The sequence below is a fragment of the Phoca vitulina genome, unplaced genomic scaffold (assembly GCF_004348235.1).
Source record: "Phoca vitulina isolate PV1807 unplaced genomic scaffold, GSC_HSeal_1.0 scaffold16, whole genome shotgun sequence".
In the NCBI taxonomy this organism is placed as follows: domain Eukaryota; kingdom Metazoa; phylum Chordata; class Mammalia; order Carnivora; family Phocidae; genus Phoca; species Phoca vitulina.
In genome coordinates, this window is record NW_022589719.1 from 38,394,731 (window position 1) to 38,410,918 (window position 16,188).

A 16,188-nucleotide genomic window follows, 5' to 3' on the forward strand; every position below is an offset into this window, starting at 1 on the left:
GAGAAGGTGGATGGAGAGATTGCAAAAGTCCTGGGGCTGTCAGGGGTCAGGCAGGATCTGGACAAGCTGGAAGGAAGGCCAGGGGCTCGTCATCCAGTAACCAAGGACAGAGGGGCTGGAGAAGCTGCTGGGGACTTGAGCTTGGCATCTGACTCACCCCAGGGGCTCAGGGTCGCTGCTCTCCTGGAGGACAGTAACTGGGGTTGACATTGGGTCACATCTGCTCACTTCCATTATCTCAAGGAAATCAGCAGCAGGTCTCCGACGAAGGTGTGTGTGTTATGTGTAGGGGGTTGTTGGTACAGAGAGAAGGTGTGAAATAGTCTCTCAGAGAGCAGGAAAACAAATTTACTAGTAGATGTTTGCTGTGGGAAGAAATGAGTGACTCATTTTCTGTAGAAATAAGAGAAGAGAGGCAGGGAGGCTCTGAGCTCACACATGGCATGTGGGCAGGTTACATGCCGATTACCCCAGGGCTGGTGGGTACCGTGGACCCAGCACATTTGGCCCTGGGAGCCTTTACCCGAATGTGGGCCCAGAGGCAGGGGCCTAAGTGCCCCCTGCCCCAGAACTCACACTCACAAAGTGTCTGCTGACCTTCTTCCCGCCTCGGCTTGTCCACGGTGCAATCGTGAGGGTCTCCCCTGGGAACTAAGGCTGTCGTGTCAGTGTTAGTGACAGCCCTGCTGGAATCAGCGGGGAGGCTGTTCAGACTCACCACGTGCTGCGCCTGGGAGGAGCGGGGCTCCGAGAACACCCAGCTGGACCATCAGTTAAGAATCAGAAGGCTGGGCAGCTCAGCCAGGAATTCCTAAGTTAGAGAATTTTAAAATAGCTCTACACGGCGCAGCCAGCTGACACCCCAGATACTTAAGATTCACTCTTAACTTAGGTCACGTTCCCCCTCTTGCATTCTTAAACTCTCCGACTCTCCTGGTCCTGCTTCTTTGTTGAGTGCCTTTTTCACAGAGAAATGAAGGCCCTTTGAAGAGAGGGCCAAGCCTGCCTGCACTGCGAAGGGCTCGAAGCCCCTCGGGTGCTACAGCAGGGACAGTGCCTGGAGGCTGCTGGCCCGAGGCTGGCTCTCGCCCACTTCCAAGCGGGCGTCCTCTCTGCCAAGCACCATGACAAGAGGGGACAGCTGCAGCTCCCCGCCTTGAGCTATAAAAAGGCCCAACACCCGAGTGAGCAGATACACGAACTTTGCTGGACTCCAGGAGGAGCTCGGCTCAACTACCATGCTGAGATTAGCCTTTACCAGCAGGCTGCTGCAGGCCCCTCTGAGGGGCCGGGTAGTTCCCAAGGCGCACGTCTCTGCCAAGCCAGCCCGGACACCCACTTCCCCCACGGTGAGTACCTCCAGCGCCGTAGGAGTGCTGACTCGAGCAGGGGGAGTGGGCAGTCCTGCGTTGTGTAGAAGATGAGGTGGGTTTGGGGGCAGGATACAGAAGGCCAGGCTGGTAAAGGGGAGGAGGAATATATTCTCAGGCCTGCAGCCTCTAGAGGTGGTCCTCATGCTAGAATGCAGTCCTATGGCTGGGACACTGTCCTTCCCCCAGGAAAGAGGTCCTTGCATCCATCGCCTGGAGGTCAGACTCCCAAAGCATCCAGCAGAGTCAGTGAGGGGATGGTGGTCTCTCTGTTTTCAGGCCCCCACTTGCGTTCTGGCAAATGAGGGGTGCTAACAGCTGAGCTTGAAGGGCACTCAGGGTATATTCCAGATTCACCGCTCATTGAAGGGAAAGAATGGGCTGCTTTGAGGGTCCGTGAGAGCACAGGCAAAAACACAGACCTCAGTCACCCTCGTGCTCCAGGAGAGCAGACAACTACCTCTGTGTTAAGCATCAATAACCCAAGGTCTAGAAGGTCATTTGTTCAAGGTCATATCACCGGTGAAGCTAAGATCTGAACCCAGCCTAGGGGCCCAGTTCTGGGCAACGTTGCTCTGAATCCGCTGGAAGGCCAAGTCAAGAGGAAGAATTGGTTTCTGACCCGGCATTGGACTCTGTTTTAGGGAACAGGGAGGGATGATTGGGCCCGGGCTCTGTTTCAGGAGGAATCCGAGTGAAGGGGATGTATAGCTGGTTCTTTGGAACCTGGCTCCGGGTGAGATGGCCTTCGTGTGCTTGTGTGTGCGTGCACATAAATGCACACGCAGTATGGGGAGTCCTATTTCCTCCAGCCAGGCTTCTGAGCAGGACCGCCATTTAGGGAAAAGGCCCTGCCCTGGTTTGTGGGACCCGAATCTCAGCTGTCTCTTCTGTCCTGCACAGCACCTGACATACATGTCTGCCAGCATCCGGAAGGGAGGGCACATGTTGTGTCTGGTCAGGAGTTCAAGGTCGAGGGACACATGGCCTGGCCAGGCAGGCTCTTGGGGGAGGAGGGGGCTATGATAAGAGGTCCTGCTCCACAGAGACTGGGGCCCAGGGCTGCTAGTCTGGGTCTCTGTAGAGGCTGTCCACACTGATGATTACAGTAGTCCTTGCTCGTGCATTGCAGGCTTTCTCCACCTGACAAAAAAGAAGTCTGGGGCTGGGCTGAGGGTCCCACAAGAGCAGAGGGGGCAGGGCAGGATGTCTCTAACTCTGGACTGCTGCTCTGGTTAGAAGGCATCCCACGCCGCAGGGACAGGGGACAGAGGGGCAGGTAGACAGCCTTCCTCAGTGAGCCAGGAATGACCTGGTGATGGTCTGGTGGACTCACATGTGCTTTTCCTCAACCCAGGAGCAAGCCATTGGGCTCTCTGTGATGTTCCTCAGCTTCCTGATTCCTGCAGGCTGGGTCTTAGCCCACGTGCACAGCTACAAGAGAAGCTCTGCAGCATGAAGGCTCTGTAGCTCGGGCTCCGGGCACAGGGCCAACGGTCGCATTAAACCCCTCCCTCCACCCAGTGTTCACTTGGTGGCTGTGTCATTTGTGTACGAGCACCCCCTCCCTGGACACTCAGCACTGGGCTGAGGGCTGCTGGCTGGGGCACCGGGGCCCCAGAAGCCCCTGGCTGGGTGGTAGTGGGTAGACACCATGTCTGAGCCACAAGAGATAGGACTTGCTTCCTCGGCCCCATGCCCTGTATGTGCAGGGCTGCCCTTTTCCCAGGGTAGGAAAGGAGGGCTGAGGCCAAACCCCCACCAAGCCCTACCTCCCATCTCCTGCTTTCCAATCTCTTAGGCCCAGGCTTGACCTGGAAGCTAAGACTAAGGAAACAGAACCACAAAAAGGACAAAACAAAGGCGTTTATTATAGGAACATTCTCATATGACACCAGAGATGTTCACACAGGTGGATGTAATGGAGATGAGCCTCCAAGTGGTGTCCCCACACACTTCAGGGCTACTCCTTCTCATTCCTCGGGGCACATGCACACTCTTGCCCGCCTCGTCACCAGAGACCCGTGACCCCTCCCCACTGTGGGCTACGGGAGAAACCCACAAAGGAGGCTTCTCTCTGCGGCCAGGCCCCCTATCGGTGATAGTCCTGTTTTCACAGCAGGAAGAACAGTCCCCACTCCACAAACAGAATCCCACCCCCCATCCCCAATTAAATGCAGATCTTCTCAGCTGCCACAAATGGGTGAGGTGGGGGGCACTAGGTGAGGATATCGTGGGCCTGGTGCTCCACCAGCATCTCCATGCTCCTCACATCGGTGCACCAGAATTCCAGGCGGTCCTTCATCCCCTTGATCTGAGGCAAACCAGGACCACACGGGTGTTAGGACACTTGGGAATCCCAGGCGTACATCTCCAGCTAATTCTTTAGGGCAGCACTAATAAAAAGGACACCAGAGCTGGGGGAGTGGGCTGTGTGAGAGGGGATCATCCCAGTCAATTCTTATCGCAAGGACATTTAAAAAAACTTGCATGAAAGAAAACAGGTAAGAATAGAGGAAATCCACAGGATTAAATTTCCAGCAAATATGGACAAGATGGATCTGAGCTCAAACCACAGAACTAGGAACATATTTGATCAGAGTACCAATTTTAAGATTAAAAGGCATCATCAGCCCAACCAGCACTGTAATTATGATAAGCTTTTAAATGCAGGGTTCAAACCCCAGGCTTGTATTAAATTAGGTTCTTTAAAAAACCCTTAGTCCCCACAGCAGTAATATATTCTCTGAAATCTCTCGTCAATACTGCTTTCTTCCTAAATGGCATCCATCCAAGCGAAACTAAGACAGCACAGATACCATCCGAACCACCCACAGAAATGAACTATGTGTTACCTGCTGCAGATCCAACACTCGGGGCTGCACCCAGGTCATGTGAACCCGCTTATCCACCTCATCAATGCTGCCTTTCACCAGACCCACCGAGAGCGCCTTCATCACCAGCAACTCCACCTGCTCAAAGAGGGGTGATGTGAGTCACCCCAAGGCCCTAAAGTGTGGGGGAAGGAGACAGTGTCTTCTGTGGTTTGGAGTCTGGGGAGCTTATAGGAGCTCCGACCCCTCTGGGCGGCAGCTTTACCACTGGGCCGTCCTGAGTCCAACAACTGTACCTCGTTCACAGTGATTTTAGCACTCTTGGCAATTTCTTCAAAAGTGAGTTGTCTGTGATTGGCAGGTCGTGTGAAAGTCATCTGAAAAAAAATTTTTTGTTAACTATTTTTCCAAATAAAAATTGTCAGAGAACGGACTGATAAGGATGTTTTTGTCAATTCTTGCTCTGAAAATACAGATCTTATTACTATCCCACATACTAAACTTTTCCTTAACATTAGCCATGTATCTTATTAGGAACAAGCTTCCCATGCTCAGATAATAAGGTGAAATAAGCTTCACAGCAGTTGTTGGCCATGGTCAGTATTCATGCCCCGAGCAAGTGCCTGAGGCTGCTGTGCGCCAGGGCTGTCCTTGAGCTGGGAACTGTGTGGTGGCCCGAAATGTAAGGTCCATTTCCTCAAGAAGCTTAAATTCTAGTCGGGAAACACAGAAGAGCATGTCAAATGGCACATATAATGAGGTGGCAGCTACTTTAGCTCAGACTGGCAGGGAATACCTCTCTGAGGAGGCATTATCTAAGATGAGACTCAAATACAAACTTAAAAAAGCCAATGGTGCCAGAAGAAAAAGGAAGGTAGTGGAGAGGGGGTGCGGCCAAAATATCCCCACAGGAGGTTTGGAGAGTTTGCAGGACCCCGTGGGCTCACCTGCAGGGTCTGAAATCAGAGTGGTTCCTGGGTGCTTGCTTACCTCCATGAGGCACAACAACTGAATTTTCCTCAGAAGCTGGGCTTCGTTGGCTGCTAAATCAGGCTGAAAAGTAGAAAGATATCAGTTACCTAACCCGGGCTTTGAAATTCTTTCTACAACAGATCGAACAAAAGAAACTTGGCACATCGAAACACCTTACACTGTAGGGTCATGGAGGCTCACTTTTCTTAGGACACCATTAACTGGTGCATCCTCAAAAGGCTGTGCTCCCACATAAGGCATTTACCAGGTAAGATGCATACTAATGCCACAGACACCAGGGGGTAGGACCCAGGTGCAGGCGTTTCAAGGAGACTCTTGGCACTAAGAAAGGCAAGGAAGGACCCATCCTGTGCCTGAGCAGGCCCAGGTGCACGGCCTGCTTGCTCAGCTCCATGTTAAGTGGGGCCTCCGAGGAACACATTCCTCAAGTTCCAGGGAGTTGTTCTGAACTGAAAGAGCAAGTCATTAACTTGTGATGAAAGCAGCACTGTCGTGAGAACCAGAACATGCCCTTCTGCATGACCTGCACAGTCACCTTGCAGGTAGGTCACGGGTCACTGCTGAGCAGAGACAAAAAGGGAGAATGGGTTCCCTGATTCAAACATTTAGGAACTCACACCCCAACACAGGCAGTCCCCCCAGGGACATTTCTGCCACAGGTATGGGACAAGTCAAACTCTTCACCAAGAGCCCACTCCCCCCAAATGGGCTCTCGCTGCTTAGACAGATACTGCGGGCAAGGCACCTCTGATGTTCTTTCTTTCCTTACGTTTCTACAGCTAGCCATCTTTCTTTCCAAGTGGCACATTTGTTTCTTTCAGAGATCAACACACAGACTATAGTTAGGGTTGGCTGGTCTTGTTTTCTGCCTCTTCACAGCCCATTTACATCTACTCGGCTCCATTATGTGTGAATTCTACAAGTTTATTTTGAAAAGTACAAAAACAGTAATTCCTATCACTGTGAACAATTTAGTAATATTTGCTTCTAATAATTTCATTTAAAAAATACACTTACTATGAAAGCTCAGGTCCTTGTTAACACCTCTTCTCCCTAATTCACACCTCCTAGAGGCTCCTCTCCTGGCCCAGTGCCCTCTCCCCTGCTGACCCCTTTCCCTCTACACTGACCACTCCCTTCCTGTACAGACTGTCCTGCCTTCCCGAACCCCAGGCTCTCCCCGGCTCTCATCACTCACTCACTCTGGCCTCACAGACCCTATTTCAGTTCAGCAACATGCTAAAAGCTTCATTTCCTCTGTTGAATATACTCTTCTCATATTCTTCACTTGGTTAAATCCTACTCACACCTAAGAGCAGACACAGAGCATTACTCCTTTTGGGTCCTCTGTGACACCCGTCACCCAGATGACACTCCCCTATCATATTCTGTTGGTAGCACTGAGCACTATCATAGTAACTGAGTTACTACTGTAACTAGCCACTTAACCACCTGCTCTATGAGAGCAAGACCGGCCTGTCTTTATCTCCTGTCTCCCCAGTGCCTGGGGTGTAGAGGGAAGGTGCACAGAAAACATCTGTTAAATCAATGAACGGACGCAGGATGACGGAGAGCCAGGGGCACTGTAGGAGCGCTCAGCCGTCCTTCCCATGACTGACCTGCTGGCCCCAGGCGGTCTTCAGCGTCTGGAATCTCTCTACGTTGCCACTGTTAAAGGCATAAAGGGTGTCAATCAGCCACTGCCGGTCGGTGCTCCTCAGTGATTCCAGCACGGGGTGCATGAGCTGCAAGGAGGACATGGTTAGCTGGCAAAAAAAATCAGTCTCCCCCTTGGTCAGAAATCTGTGCCCAGGGTGCACTTACGAGTTCTCCAAAGTTAAAAACTCCCTCGCCAAGAAGTCCTGCCAGTCCCAGCGTGAACGCTCTCTCCTGCTGCTCAGACACTACGGCAACAACACACCTCCAGTGACACCCAGTTACGAGAATCAGTCCTGCCTGCCTTTAAAAACCCCCCAAAAGTAAAGAAACCACTCCCTGGAATGGTTATATCACAAAACCTTAACACGTTTCTTTTTTTTTTAATTTTTATCTTTTTAATTTTTATTTTATGTATTTTGTTTTTTAGAGAGGGAAGGTGGGGAGGGACAGAGGGAGAGAAAGAATCTCAAGCAGGCCCCATGTCCAGCGCGGAGCCCGACGTGGGGCTCGATCCCCTGACCCTGAGGTCATGACCTGAGCTAAAACCTAGCGTCAGATGCTTAACCGACTGAGCCACCCGGGCGCCCCACTAGTCCTCTCTCTTACAGCACTGGATCAACTCAGATTATAGCTGGAACCACATATACAGGTTTTGTGGGAAACATATTCATTCGTTTACTTACTTCTACCTAAATTACATGACTCTATTTATATTTTCTATTTCTATTTAAGTAGTTAATCTACTTCCTGGAAGCATTACCTCTTATTTCTCTTAAAGTCAACTCATCCAGCCTCTTTTCAGAATAGAGTGAACCTACTTCCTGTTCCCATACAACAATTCCCCACTCTCCTGACTGCGTTACTTGCTTTTTCCAATATGTTTTTCTTGAGATGCAGGAATTAAAACTGCACTACCATTTTTAGGAGTTGCTGGTCTCCACAGCTTCAACAGTGTACTGTGAGAAACATCTAAAATGGGTTCATATTTCTAAACACCCTCCTTGCACTTTCCCCAAAACTATCATTCATTTTTCTTTCCATTCCTCAGATACTTGAAAGATTTTTCTAAGGTATTCCCCTGGGTCTTGTTCAGTTTCCGGCACAAGATTCTCAGGTGCAGGGTTTCACCATGCCCTTCGTGCTGCAGGGGCCAAGACGCTGATGTCGCTGTGCTTCTCACAAAGGCCTCCGATTCAGAGAACAGGAAAGACTGGAGAAGGAACAGCGAAGGACTACAGGGCGCGGCCTCGTTTTCCCCTGAGCTAAATGCTGAAGGCAGACCCAGGGAGAAACTGATGCTTGCACGGCTCTTCCCACCCCCTACCACCTGGGCTTTCTTCAGTGAGGGACGGATACAGCAGAGTAACTTCTGAGACCTGCGACCATGCCTCAAGAGCGTGCTCCTTCGACGTGGACTTCCGTGGCTCCGTGTTACCTGGCAGGTCCTTGATGTCGACACAGCCCAGAAACCGCAGGGCATCTTTGTAGTAGGCCGCGTGGTTCCCGACTGTTTGGTAGTATTTACTGGAGAGGTCGTAGAAACGGCTGTGAACTGATGTCACACCAGGGAGGTTGTTGAGCATCTCTTCAACATCTTCAATTGTTTCCTACATGCAGGAAGCAAGATCGCCCTTCTTTTTAACTTAAAGCACTTTTAAGGAAATATATGACACAAAGACTGATAGACAGGACTATGTTAAAATGGAAAACTTCAGTTCATCCAAGACACACACAAAAAAGAACAAAAACAAGCTACAGACTGGGCAAAGGCATTTACTGCACACGTAACCCACCAGGGAGTATGACCAACACTGTATAAAGAACTCTTTTTTTTTCCCCAAAGATCTTATTTATTTATTTATCTGACAGAGAGAGAGATAGTGAGAGCAGGAACACAAGCAGGGGGAGTGGGAGAGGGAGAAGCAGGCTCCCCGCCGAGCAGGGAGCCCGACATGGGGCTCGATCCCAGGACCCTGGGATCATGACCTCAGCCGAACGCAGATGCTTAACGACTGAGCCACCCAGGCGCCCCTATATAAAGAACTCTTACAAATCAACAGGAGGAAAGCAACACAGAAAAAAATGGGCAAAAGGAAAGATATTAACAGGCAATTTACAGAAGTGGAGACACGAATGGAGTGGTCAATAAGCCCCCAATGAGATGGCATTTCATCTCCACCAGACTGGCAAGAATTAAATAGTCTGAAAATACCAAGTATTGAAGATACGAGCTTTGGAAGTGTTTGTATGGTGCTAGGGGAGCGTGAGCCATCCTGGAGAAAGGTCTGACCACATCTGGTAGAGGCGTGGAGCATACACCTTATAGCTATAGCCTCACCTCCAAGCACGTGTGCTGGTGAGATTCTGCCCACACACACAAGGAGCCAGGCACAGAAACAACGGTAACTAACAGCACTGTTCGTGATAGGAAAAAGTCCTGAATCCCTTCAATAGGAGAGTGATGCATAGGCTGTGAAACAGTTGTAACAGTAAAACACCAAATAACACTAAGAATGAATGGTCACAGGTACCTACATGATGACTCTCAGACCTCACACCGAGCCAGTAACTTAAAACAATACTACATTATCACTTAGACTTACACATGCCTATCTAGTGAGCATCAGGAACCACACAAGCACGAGGAACACCAAACACACGCACGGGAGCACTGCTGGTGCATGAATGTGCTCTGAGGGCCCAGCAGCTCCAACTATGCAGTGCTGCCTCATTCCTAAGCCAGGTGGGGTATGTGGATACCCATGACAGAATTCTTTATAGTGTTTTATGGCTTTCAATATGTCTTAAATATTTCAAAGCAAAATGTAGTAAGTATGCATGCAGGATAAGACTGGGAAGCAACAAGAAATAAGAAGTGTTATTTTAGGGCAATGAGAACATCAACACTTACCCCAGTATTTTCTTAAATATTATGGTTACCAAAAAACCCAAACCCAAACCCAAAACAAACACAGGTAGTCTCTGGTTCAACAAAGTGGACTGACCACATAAGTTGGTCTTACTGCCACCCATACCCACATCTGTCCCCCAAATTACACTGAAATGGAAATAAGAAAGAGACAGGAAACTTCAACAAGGATTAGGAGGCAGAGAGGGTGGAGGAGCAGCCTGTGACCTGTCATGGTGAGTGGGCTGACCCTGGTCAGTGAGGGCCCATGTGGACGGTCTGGGGCTGTCTGGAGCCTCCTGCTGACAGGTGTGCTGTGCTTGCCCAGGGCAGTCCTCTTATATTAAAGGATGACAGGCCTCATAGCAGCAACTGACTCTCAATGGTTTTGAAAACCAAAACCAAAACTTGCACGCACACACGCACGCATACACGCAGAATGATGGGGCAAAGAAATGTCAGCAATGGGAGTGTGAGAGAGGATATATCAGAGTTCTTCGTGCTATGTTTGCAACTTTTCTATAATTTAAAATCACTTGAAAAGGTAAACTGGAGAAACAGGATTTTCCCCCCATAACCCTAAACCACTTTGTAAACCAAAGACAAACCTGTACGATGGCACGCTTACCTTTGTGACCTGTAGGTCCCCAATGTTTAATTTTAGAGCTCCAATCGCAGTTTTACACAGGATCACTGCCTCATCGCTACTTTTCACCTACAGATGTCAGAAACAAGGGGACCTGAGAAGTGTGGGCAGGAGATGAACAAAACACCTGCACACTGGCTTCACTTACAGGATGAGAGACACGCTGGTCTCTACCAAGTGTGTACAGCAAGCGCAGACACAAAACCGTAAGTCACGCACATTCTAAAGATTTGGCTCAGACTTCGTATTTACCTTTTCACGAGTCTTTTCCAGAAAAGTAAGAGCCACATTAGGATCTAGAAACGGCAGAAGAACAATGTCAGAAGAACCACCAACAGAGTATCTTTAGAGATTGGTTCCTACCAGTCACAATACAGGTAGGATAATCTTTATGTTTAGATCATAAAATATAATAAAAACGTAACTTAGAATCTGGCATTTTCTATCAAAATGTAAAAGTTCAATTAACTTATATTTCAAAATCATTTTAATTACCATTTGGATCTGCTCCTTTATGACACAAAATGAGACTCACCAGTCATCTGTCTAACTACATGAAGAATGATTTCTACCAGGGACAAAGGATTCACCCTGAAATAAAAACCACCGGTCTCTGAGCGTCATTAAGCATCTATGTTTTCATGTTCAAAGTAAAAAACTGACAAAGGTGTTTTACCTGTGTTCAAATTCACTGATGAAGTTTTCATAAAGCTGTGGAACCAAAACACGTAGAGTAATTACAGGATGTCTTTCAATCTACAAAATTAAACGTGACCGCCACGCCCACCACAGAGCAGGCGCTGCAGAAATGTTGGCGGAATGACACGAGACCCGTATTTGGGTTTATTAATCACCAATGGATTACTGAAGAAAGCTATGGTTTTCTTCCCGGGAATTAGATCCCTGACCTATAAGAATCTCCTAGAGACCAATTCCTATATTTTCTCCAAAGTATTTTAGGTAAAACAGATTATCAGTTTGAAAGATTCACTAACCTTCAGATTTTAGAGGGTTGCAGCCTACACTACCAAATCTTTAGCCATTCAGCAAACACTTCAGTACGTACGCAGGCTCTTTGCTAGGTACTACAGACACAGAATGTATAAAATAAAAGTCGGACTTTCAAGGGTTCCTGGCCTAGTAGAGCAGACTTGTAAACAAGTAAGTGACAATACTGTGAGTTTACAGCGAGGAAAAAAAACACATGGCTGGATCAGCCAAAAGGAGAGGTTCCATAGAGGATTATTCCAGAAATGGTGATAATTGAGTTTTAAGGAAGGAAGAACGTTAGAGAGCTGGACAAATTTGGTATGCGAGAGGAGGTATGGAGTTGGGAGAACATTCCAGACAGGAACAAACATGTGCAAAAGCACTGAAGAAACACTGCACTGTGTTTTAGGAGCATTTCTGAAGGACACAGACAGTGGGAGGCACTGGCGCTTGACCTTGTCCTGAAGGCAAACCAGAGCCAGTGGAAACACATGGTCACACTTCTACTTTATAAGCATGACTGGGGGCAGGAAGGATAGAGAGGGAACAGAGGGAGGGACAGAGACCAGCTGAGGCTACTAGTCAAGACAGGAGAGTGAGGGTAGACAAAGGGTCTGAGAGGTTCGCTGGTCACAGGAAAGGAAAGGGGAACTGACAATGACCTCTGAGCTTATCGCGGGTAACTGGGCAAAGTGGGGAGAGGGAGCATCAAGATGGGGTCAACTTGGATAAGGAGAGTCTGCGATTCCTCTGGGATGTGAAGACAGAAAGATGGAAATGTCCCTGTGAAAGAAAATGTGGTGCATATGCACACAGAGTGTAGGATATTATTCAGCCATAAAAAGAAGGAAATCCTGGGGCGCCTGGGTGGCTCAGTCGGTTAAGCGTCTGCCTTCGGCTCAGGTCATGATCCCAGGGTCCTGGGATCGAGCCCCGCATCGGGCTTCCTGTTCAGTGGGAAGCCTGCTTCTCCCTCTCCCACTCCCCCTGCTTGTGTTCCCTCTCTCACTGTCTCTCTCTCTGTCAAGTAAATTTAAAAAATCTTAAAAAAAAAAAAAAAAAAAAAAAGAAGGAAATCCTGCCATTTGTGACAACATGGATGAAACCGGAGGGCGTTTTGCTTAGTGAAGTAAGTTAGACAAAGAAAGACAAATACTGTATGACTCACTTCTACGTGAAACCTAAAAAAACTGAACTCACAGATAACAGAGAACAGATTGGTGGTTGCCAGAGGCAGGGGGTGAGGGGTGCAAGAAATGGCTGAAGGTGGTCGAAAGGTACAAATGTCCAGTCATAAGATAATTAAGTCCTGGAAACAGAACGTACAGCACAGTGACTACAGTTAACAATACTGTGCTGTACATTTGAAAGTTACTAAGAGAGTAGATCATAAAAGTTGTCATCGCGAGAAGAAAAAAAGCATAACCGTGAGATGGATGTTAACTAGACTTACTGTGATCAATTTGCACATATACATATACCAAATCACTACATTGTACACCTTAAACTAATACACTATTATACGTCAATTATTTCTCAGTAAAACTGGGGGGAGGGTACCGCAGCCAGTTAGTTATTTAAATCTGGCACCCAGCATGGGGCGCCTGGTGGCTCAGTCGGTTAGGCGTCTGCCTTCGGCTGAGGTCCCGATCCCAGGGTCCTAGGACTGAACCCTGCATCGGACTCCCTGCTCAGTGGGGAGTCTGCCTCTCCCTCTGCCTGCCACTCCCCCTGCTTGTGCTCCCTCTCTCTCTGTCAAATACATAAATAAAATCTTTAAGAAAGATAAATCTGGCACCTAGCAGAAAGCAATCTAAATAAAATGGCTTTTTCATTACAAAGGACTATTTCAAAGATATCTTCTTCATTAAGAGGGTATTCTAACTTTTCTGATATCCATTACAATTTATGTAAAAACCCCTCCAAAGAAAAAAGAAACTCAAAATTACTACTGGTCACTGCAGATTCATGAACACTATGTATCTGAAAGTTCTGTGGGCTGAGTCCCAACAATTTTTAAAGGTTTGCTTGCCCACTGAAACAGTAAACGCCAGTCTGCTGACCTAAGTGTTACGTTACATGGGGTTGAGGTAATATTTTGCTCTGTGTAGAAGGTGATTTAAAGACAAGAGAGCAAAGGATAGAGATGAGTAAGCATGAATTATTCATCGCTATGATATAGAACCTTAGGGAACAAATATGAAGATAGCTCTAATTTATCATTTTTCCACATAATCCAGAAGACAGAATGCCCAGCAAAATCTTTAGGTGTACAGATGAATACAAGTTCCTTTGAAGTAGTGAAATGTCAAACTGGTGGGTATAAAACACAAGAAAATCTTAGGGTCCCAGGTGGTGGGGTAATAATGTGATAAGCTTCACTGTGAGCACATATAAAGTAATGTATCCAGGGCAAATAACTCAAGCCATCAAGAACTAGTTTTTGGTTCCAATGCAGGTATATATCTCTGATTCATTCAGAATCTGAGAGAGAAAGCATCAAAGATGTCAAGAAAGATTTTAAAAAGGAAGCTATCAGTGAACAAAGTGGTGGGGGTTTGCTAGGGAGTGTAGGGAAGGCTGGGGCAGAGAATGTTCTTTTTCCCCCGTTAACAAAAATTCTAAAAGTGCTCTACTACAGAGGATTTCTCCCTCCAAACCTCCCCACCTCCAAGTGAAGCACAAAAGAGGCCCTATCTTCCACGCTACCGAAGAGAAAGCATTTGGGTAAGTAAGCAGAATCAGTGGGAGTGAAGGAAGAGTGGTGATGACGGTTATCTATAAGATTCCTATGGTCATCTTCCACTATATCCTACCCCCACCCCCACTGATTTTGCACTTTCAATTTTGAATAACAGTTTCCAAAAGTACAGTACTGAAAAAAAAAAGTCTATGAACAATAAGATACAGGGCATCCTATGCTATAAGACAGGATTTTAGGCAGGGATTTCAGAAGAAGCCAGACTGTATTTGAAGCTTCTTCTACCACCTATCAGCTGTGATCCAAGGCAAGTTACTCAATCTCTTGGTGTTAACTTCTACATCAACGAATAGGATAACAGTAGTGCTTATCTCCCAATGTTGCTGTAAAGAGTAAAGGAGTAAATATACAAAACCCTTAGAACAGTACCTGACATACTGACTGCTGAGTAGGTATAGTGTATTAATAAAAAGCCTGCCTATTATTTTTAAAAGTTACTTATATTTATATAATCTGACCTAGCATGGCAAATCATTTACCTTAATGAGGCCATCTCCTTGGGCAAAGCATGGGTCCTGCACAAAATCAAGCACCTGGAGTGTCAGTTGATGCCACAACCTGAAAAACATAAGGCCCTTAAGACCTATAAACTAATATCCAGTCACGGACACCTCCAGCCTTGGTGGTCCTATCCAATAACAAATAGTAGCCAGTTCCTACTGTGTAACAGGAAGAAAGCTAAAGCAGACGCCAATACACCTGGCTCTACCAGTCAACGGTACGCCACCCTGGAGAACATCTTTTTAGAGTACCTCAAGAGTTACTGTGAGGTCTGACTGAAACCAAGAATTTGGAATCACACATATCTAAGTTGAAATCCTGGCTCTTCTACTTATTAGCTGATTATCTCAGGGAAGCAGCGTAAAGTGAGCTTGTTTCCTCCACTGTATATGGGACAAATGAAGGATTAAATGGGCAAAAGAATAAACCTCTAGAAAAATGACACCACATTTGAAACCAAAGTCTAATTTTTAAGAATGCAAATAAAAACGCTAATAGCAGAAGGCTGCTGAACATCATCCAAAAATGTATTCATTTTCTGTGTAAAAGGCACAATGCTGAACGCTAGGGTTGTTAACAGGGAAGTTATTACAGGAGGTGTACTTTCCTATGGAACAATGCTAGCAACTTATTCTATTCATTTAAAAAGAGCTTGGTGCTTAGCAACAGACAATTTGTTATAAAATTCATCCTGTTTCTAAATAAGCCTGAACTCTGAGATCTCAGGAGCACAAAGCCCAATATGAAATGTAATGGAAAGTAGGGTCCATGGGAGTGGGGAGACGTGGATGAAACCCAGTGTGTAACCAGCTGCAGAATCAACAGGGGAAAAAACAAAACTGCACTCGGCTCTCGCTTATCCGCTCCAGACCGCTGAGAAAAGATGGCGTAGATACAGCCACACGATACCAAGGCTGACACCAGAATCTGCTATTCAAAAATGCATGGCAGCCAGACCTCAGAAAGGGTGTTTGCTTGTTTGACTGGAATCAAGAGCGAACATCCTTTAAAGCCCTGAACCCTCTTCGTAATACCAGGGGAAGGGGAATTCAGAACCTCAGTCACAGCCCCTCGGTCAGGATGGCAGTTAACCCGAGGCCCCCAAACTCTGCCTGTGGCTCTGCTCCTCAGTCCCCGTGGGCTGTCACCCCCTCTCCCTTCTCGGCGCACCTCCCCGGCCTAGCCTGCTCCCGCTCTCCGCACGCGGGGCTCAGCACCCTCGGTCCATCACAGTCCCGCCCCTCCCCCCGTCGCCCCCTCTCTGCCTCGCTCTCCCATCACTGGGGCCCGCGGCCCCTCGGCTGGGCGCTCACTTCTTCGTGTAGAGCTCCTCCAGACGGTGCCACACGGCGGCCTGGCCGGGCCCGGAGCTCTGGCTCTGCTGTAAGAAGCCAGGAACGTCCTTCATGACGGCAAGAAGACCCTGGGACGGCTGTACTGCGGAGGTGTCAGCGCCGCGGGGATGGCCGCCGGAAATGCTCACTCACTTCCGGTGCCGCGTCGCGCGAGGCAGGCCGGGAGCGCCC

At 47.9% G+C, this 16,188-nt stretch overlaps 1 protein-coding gene across 1 annotated transcript; it reads right to left on the bottom strand.

The window, feature by feature from the left end:
* Positions 1-3,221: 3,221 nt before the first annotated feature.
* On the bottom strand, positions 3,222-16,141 carry PSMD13 (proteasome 26S subunit, non-ATPase 13). The gene is made up of 13 exons (XM_032414661.1): positions 15,976-16,141; positions 14,641-14,719; positions 11,087-11,121; positions 10,946-11,001; positions 10,663-10,706; positions 10,393-10,479; positions 8,292-8,463; positions 7,022-7,101; positions 6,817-6,942; positions 5,195-5,257; positions 4,501-4,581; positions 4,226-4,342; positions 3,222-3,684 (listed from the first exon to the last, which is right to left on the bottom strand). The coding sequence occupies exons 1-13, from the start codon at positions 16,068-16,070 to the stop codon at positions 3,589-3,591; spliced, it is 1,131 nt and encodes a 376-aa protein (XP_032270552.1). The 5' UTR covers positions 16,071-16,141; the 3' UTR covers positions 3,222-3,588.
* Positions 16,142-16,188: the final 47 nt, after the last annotated feature.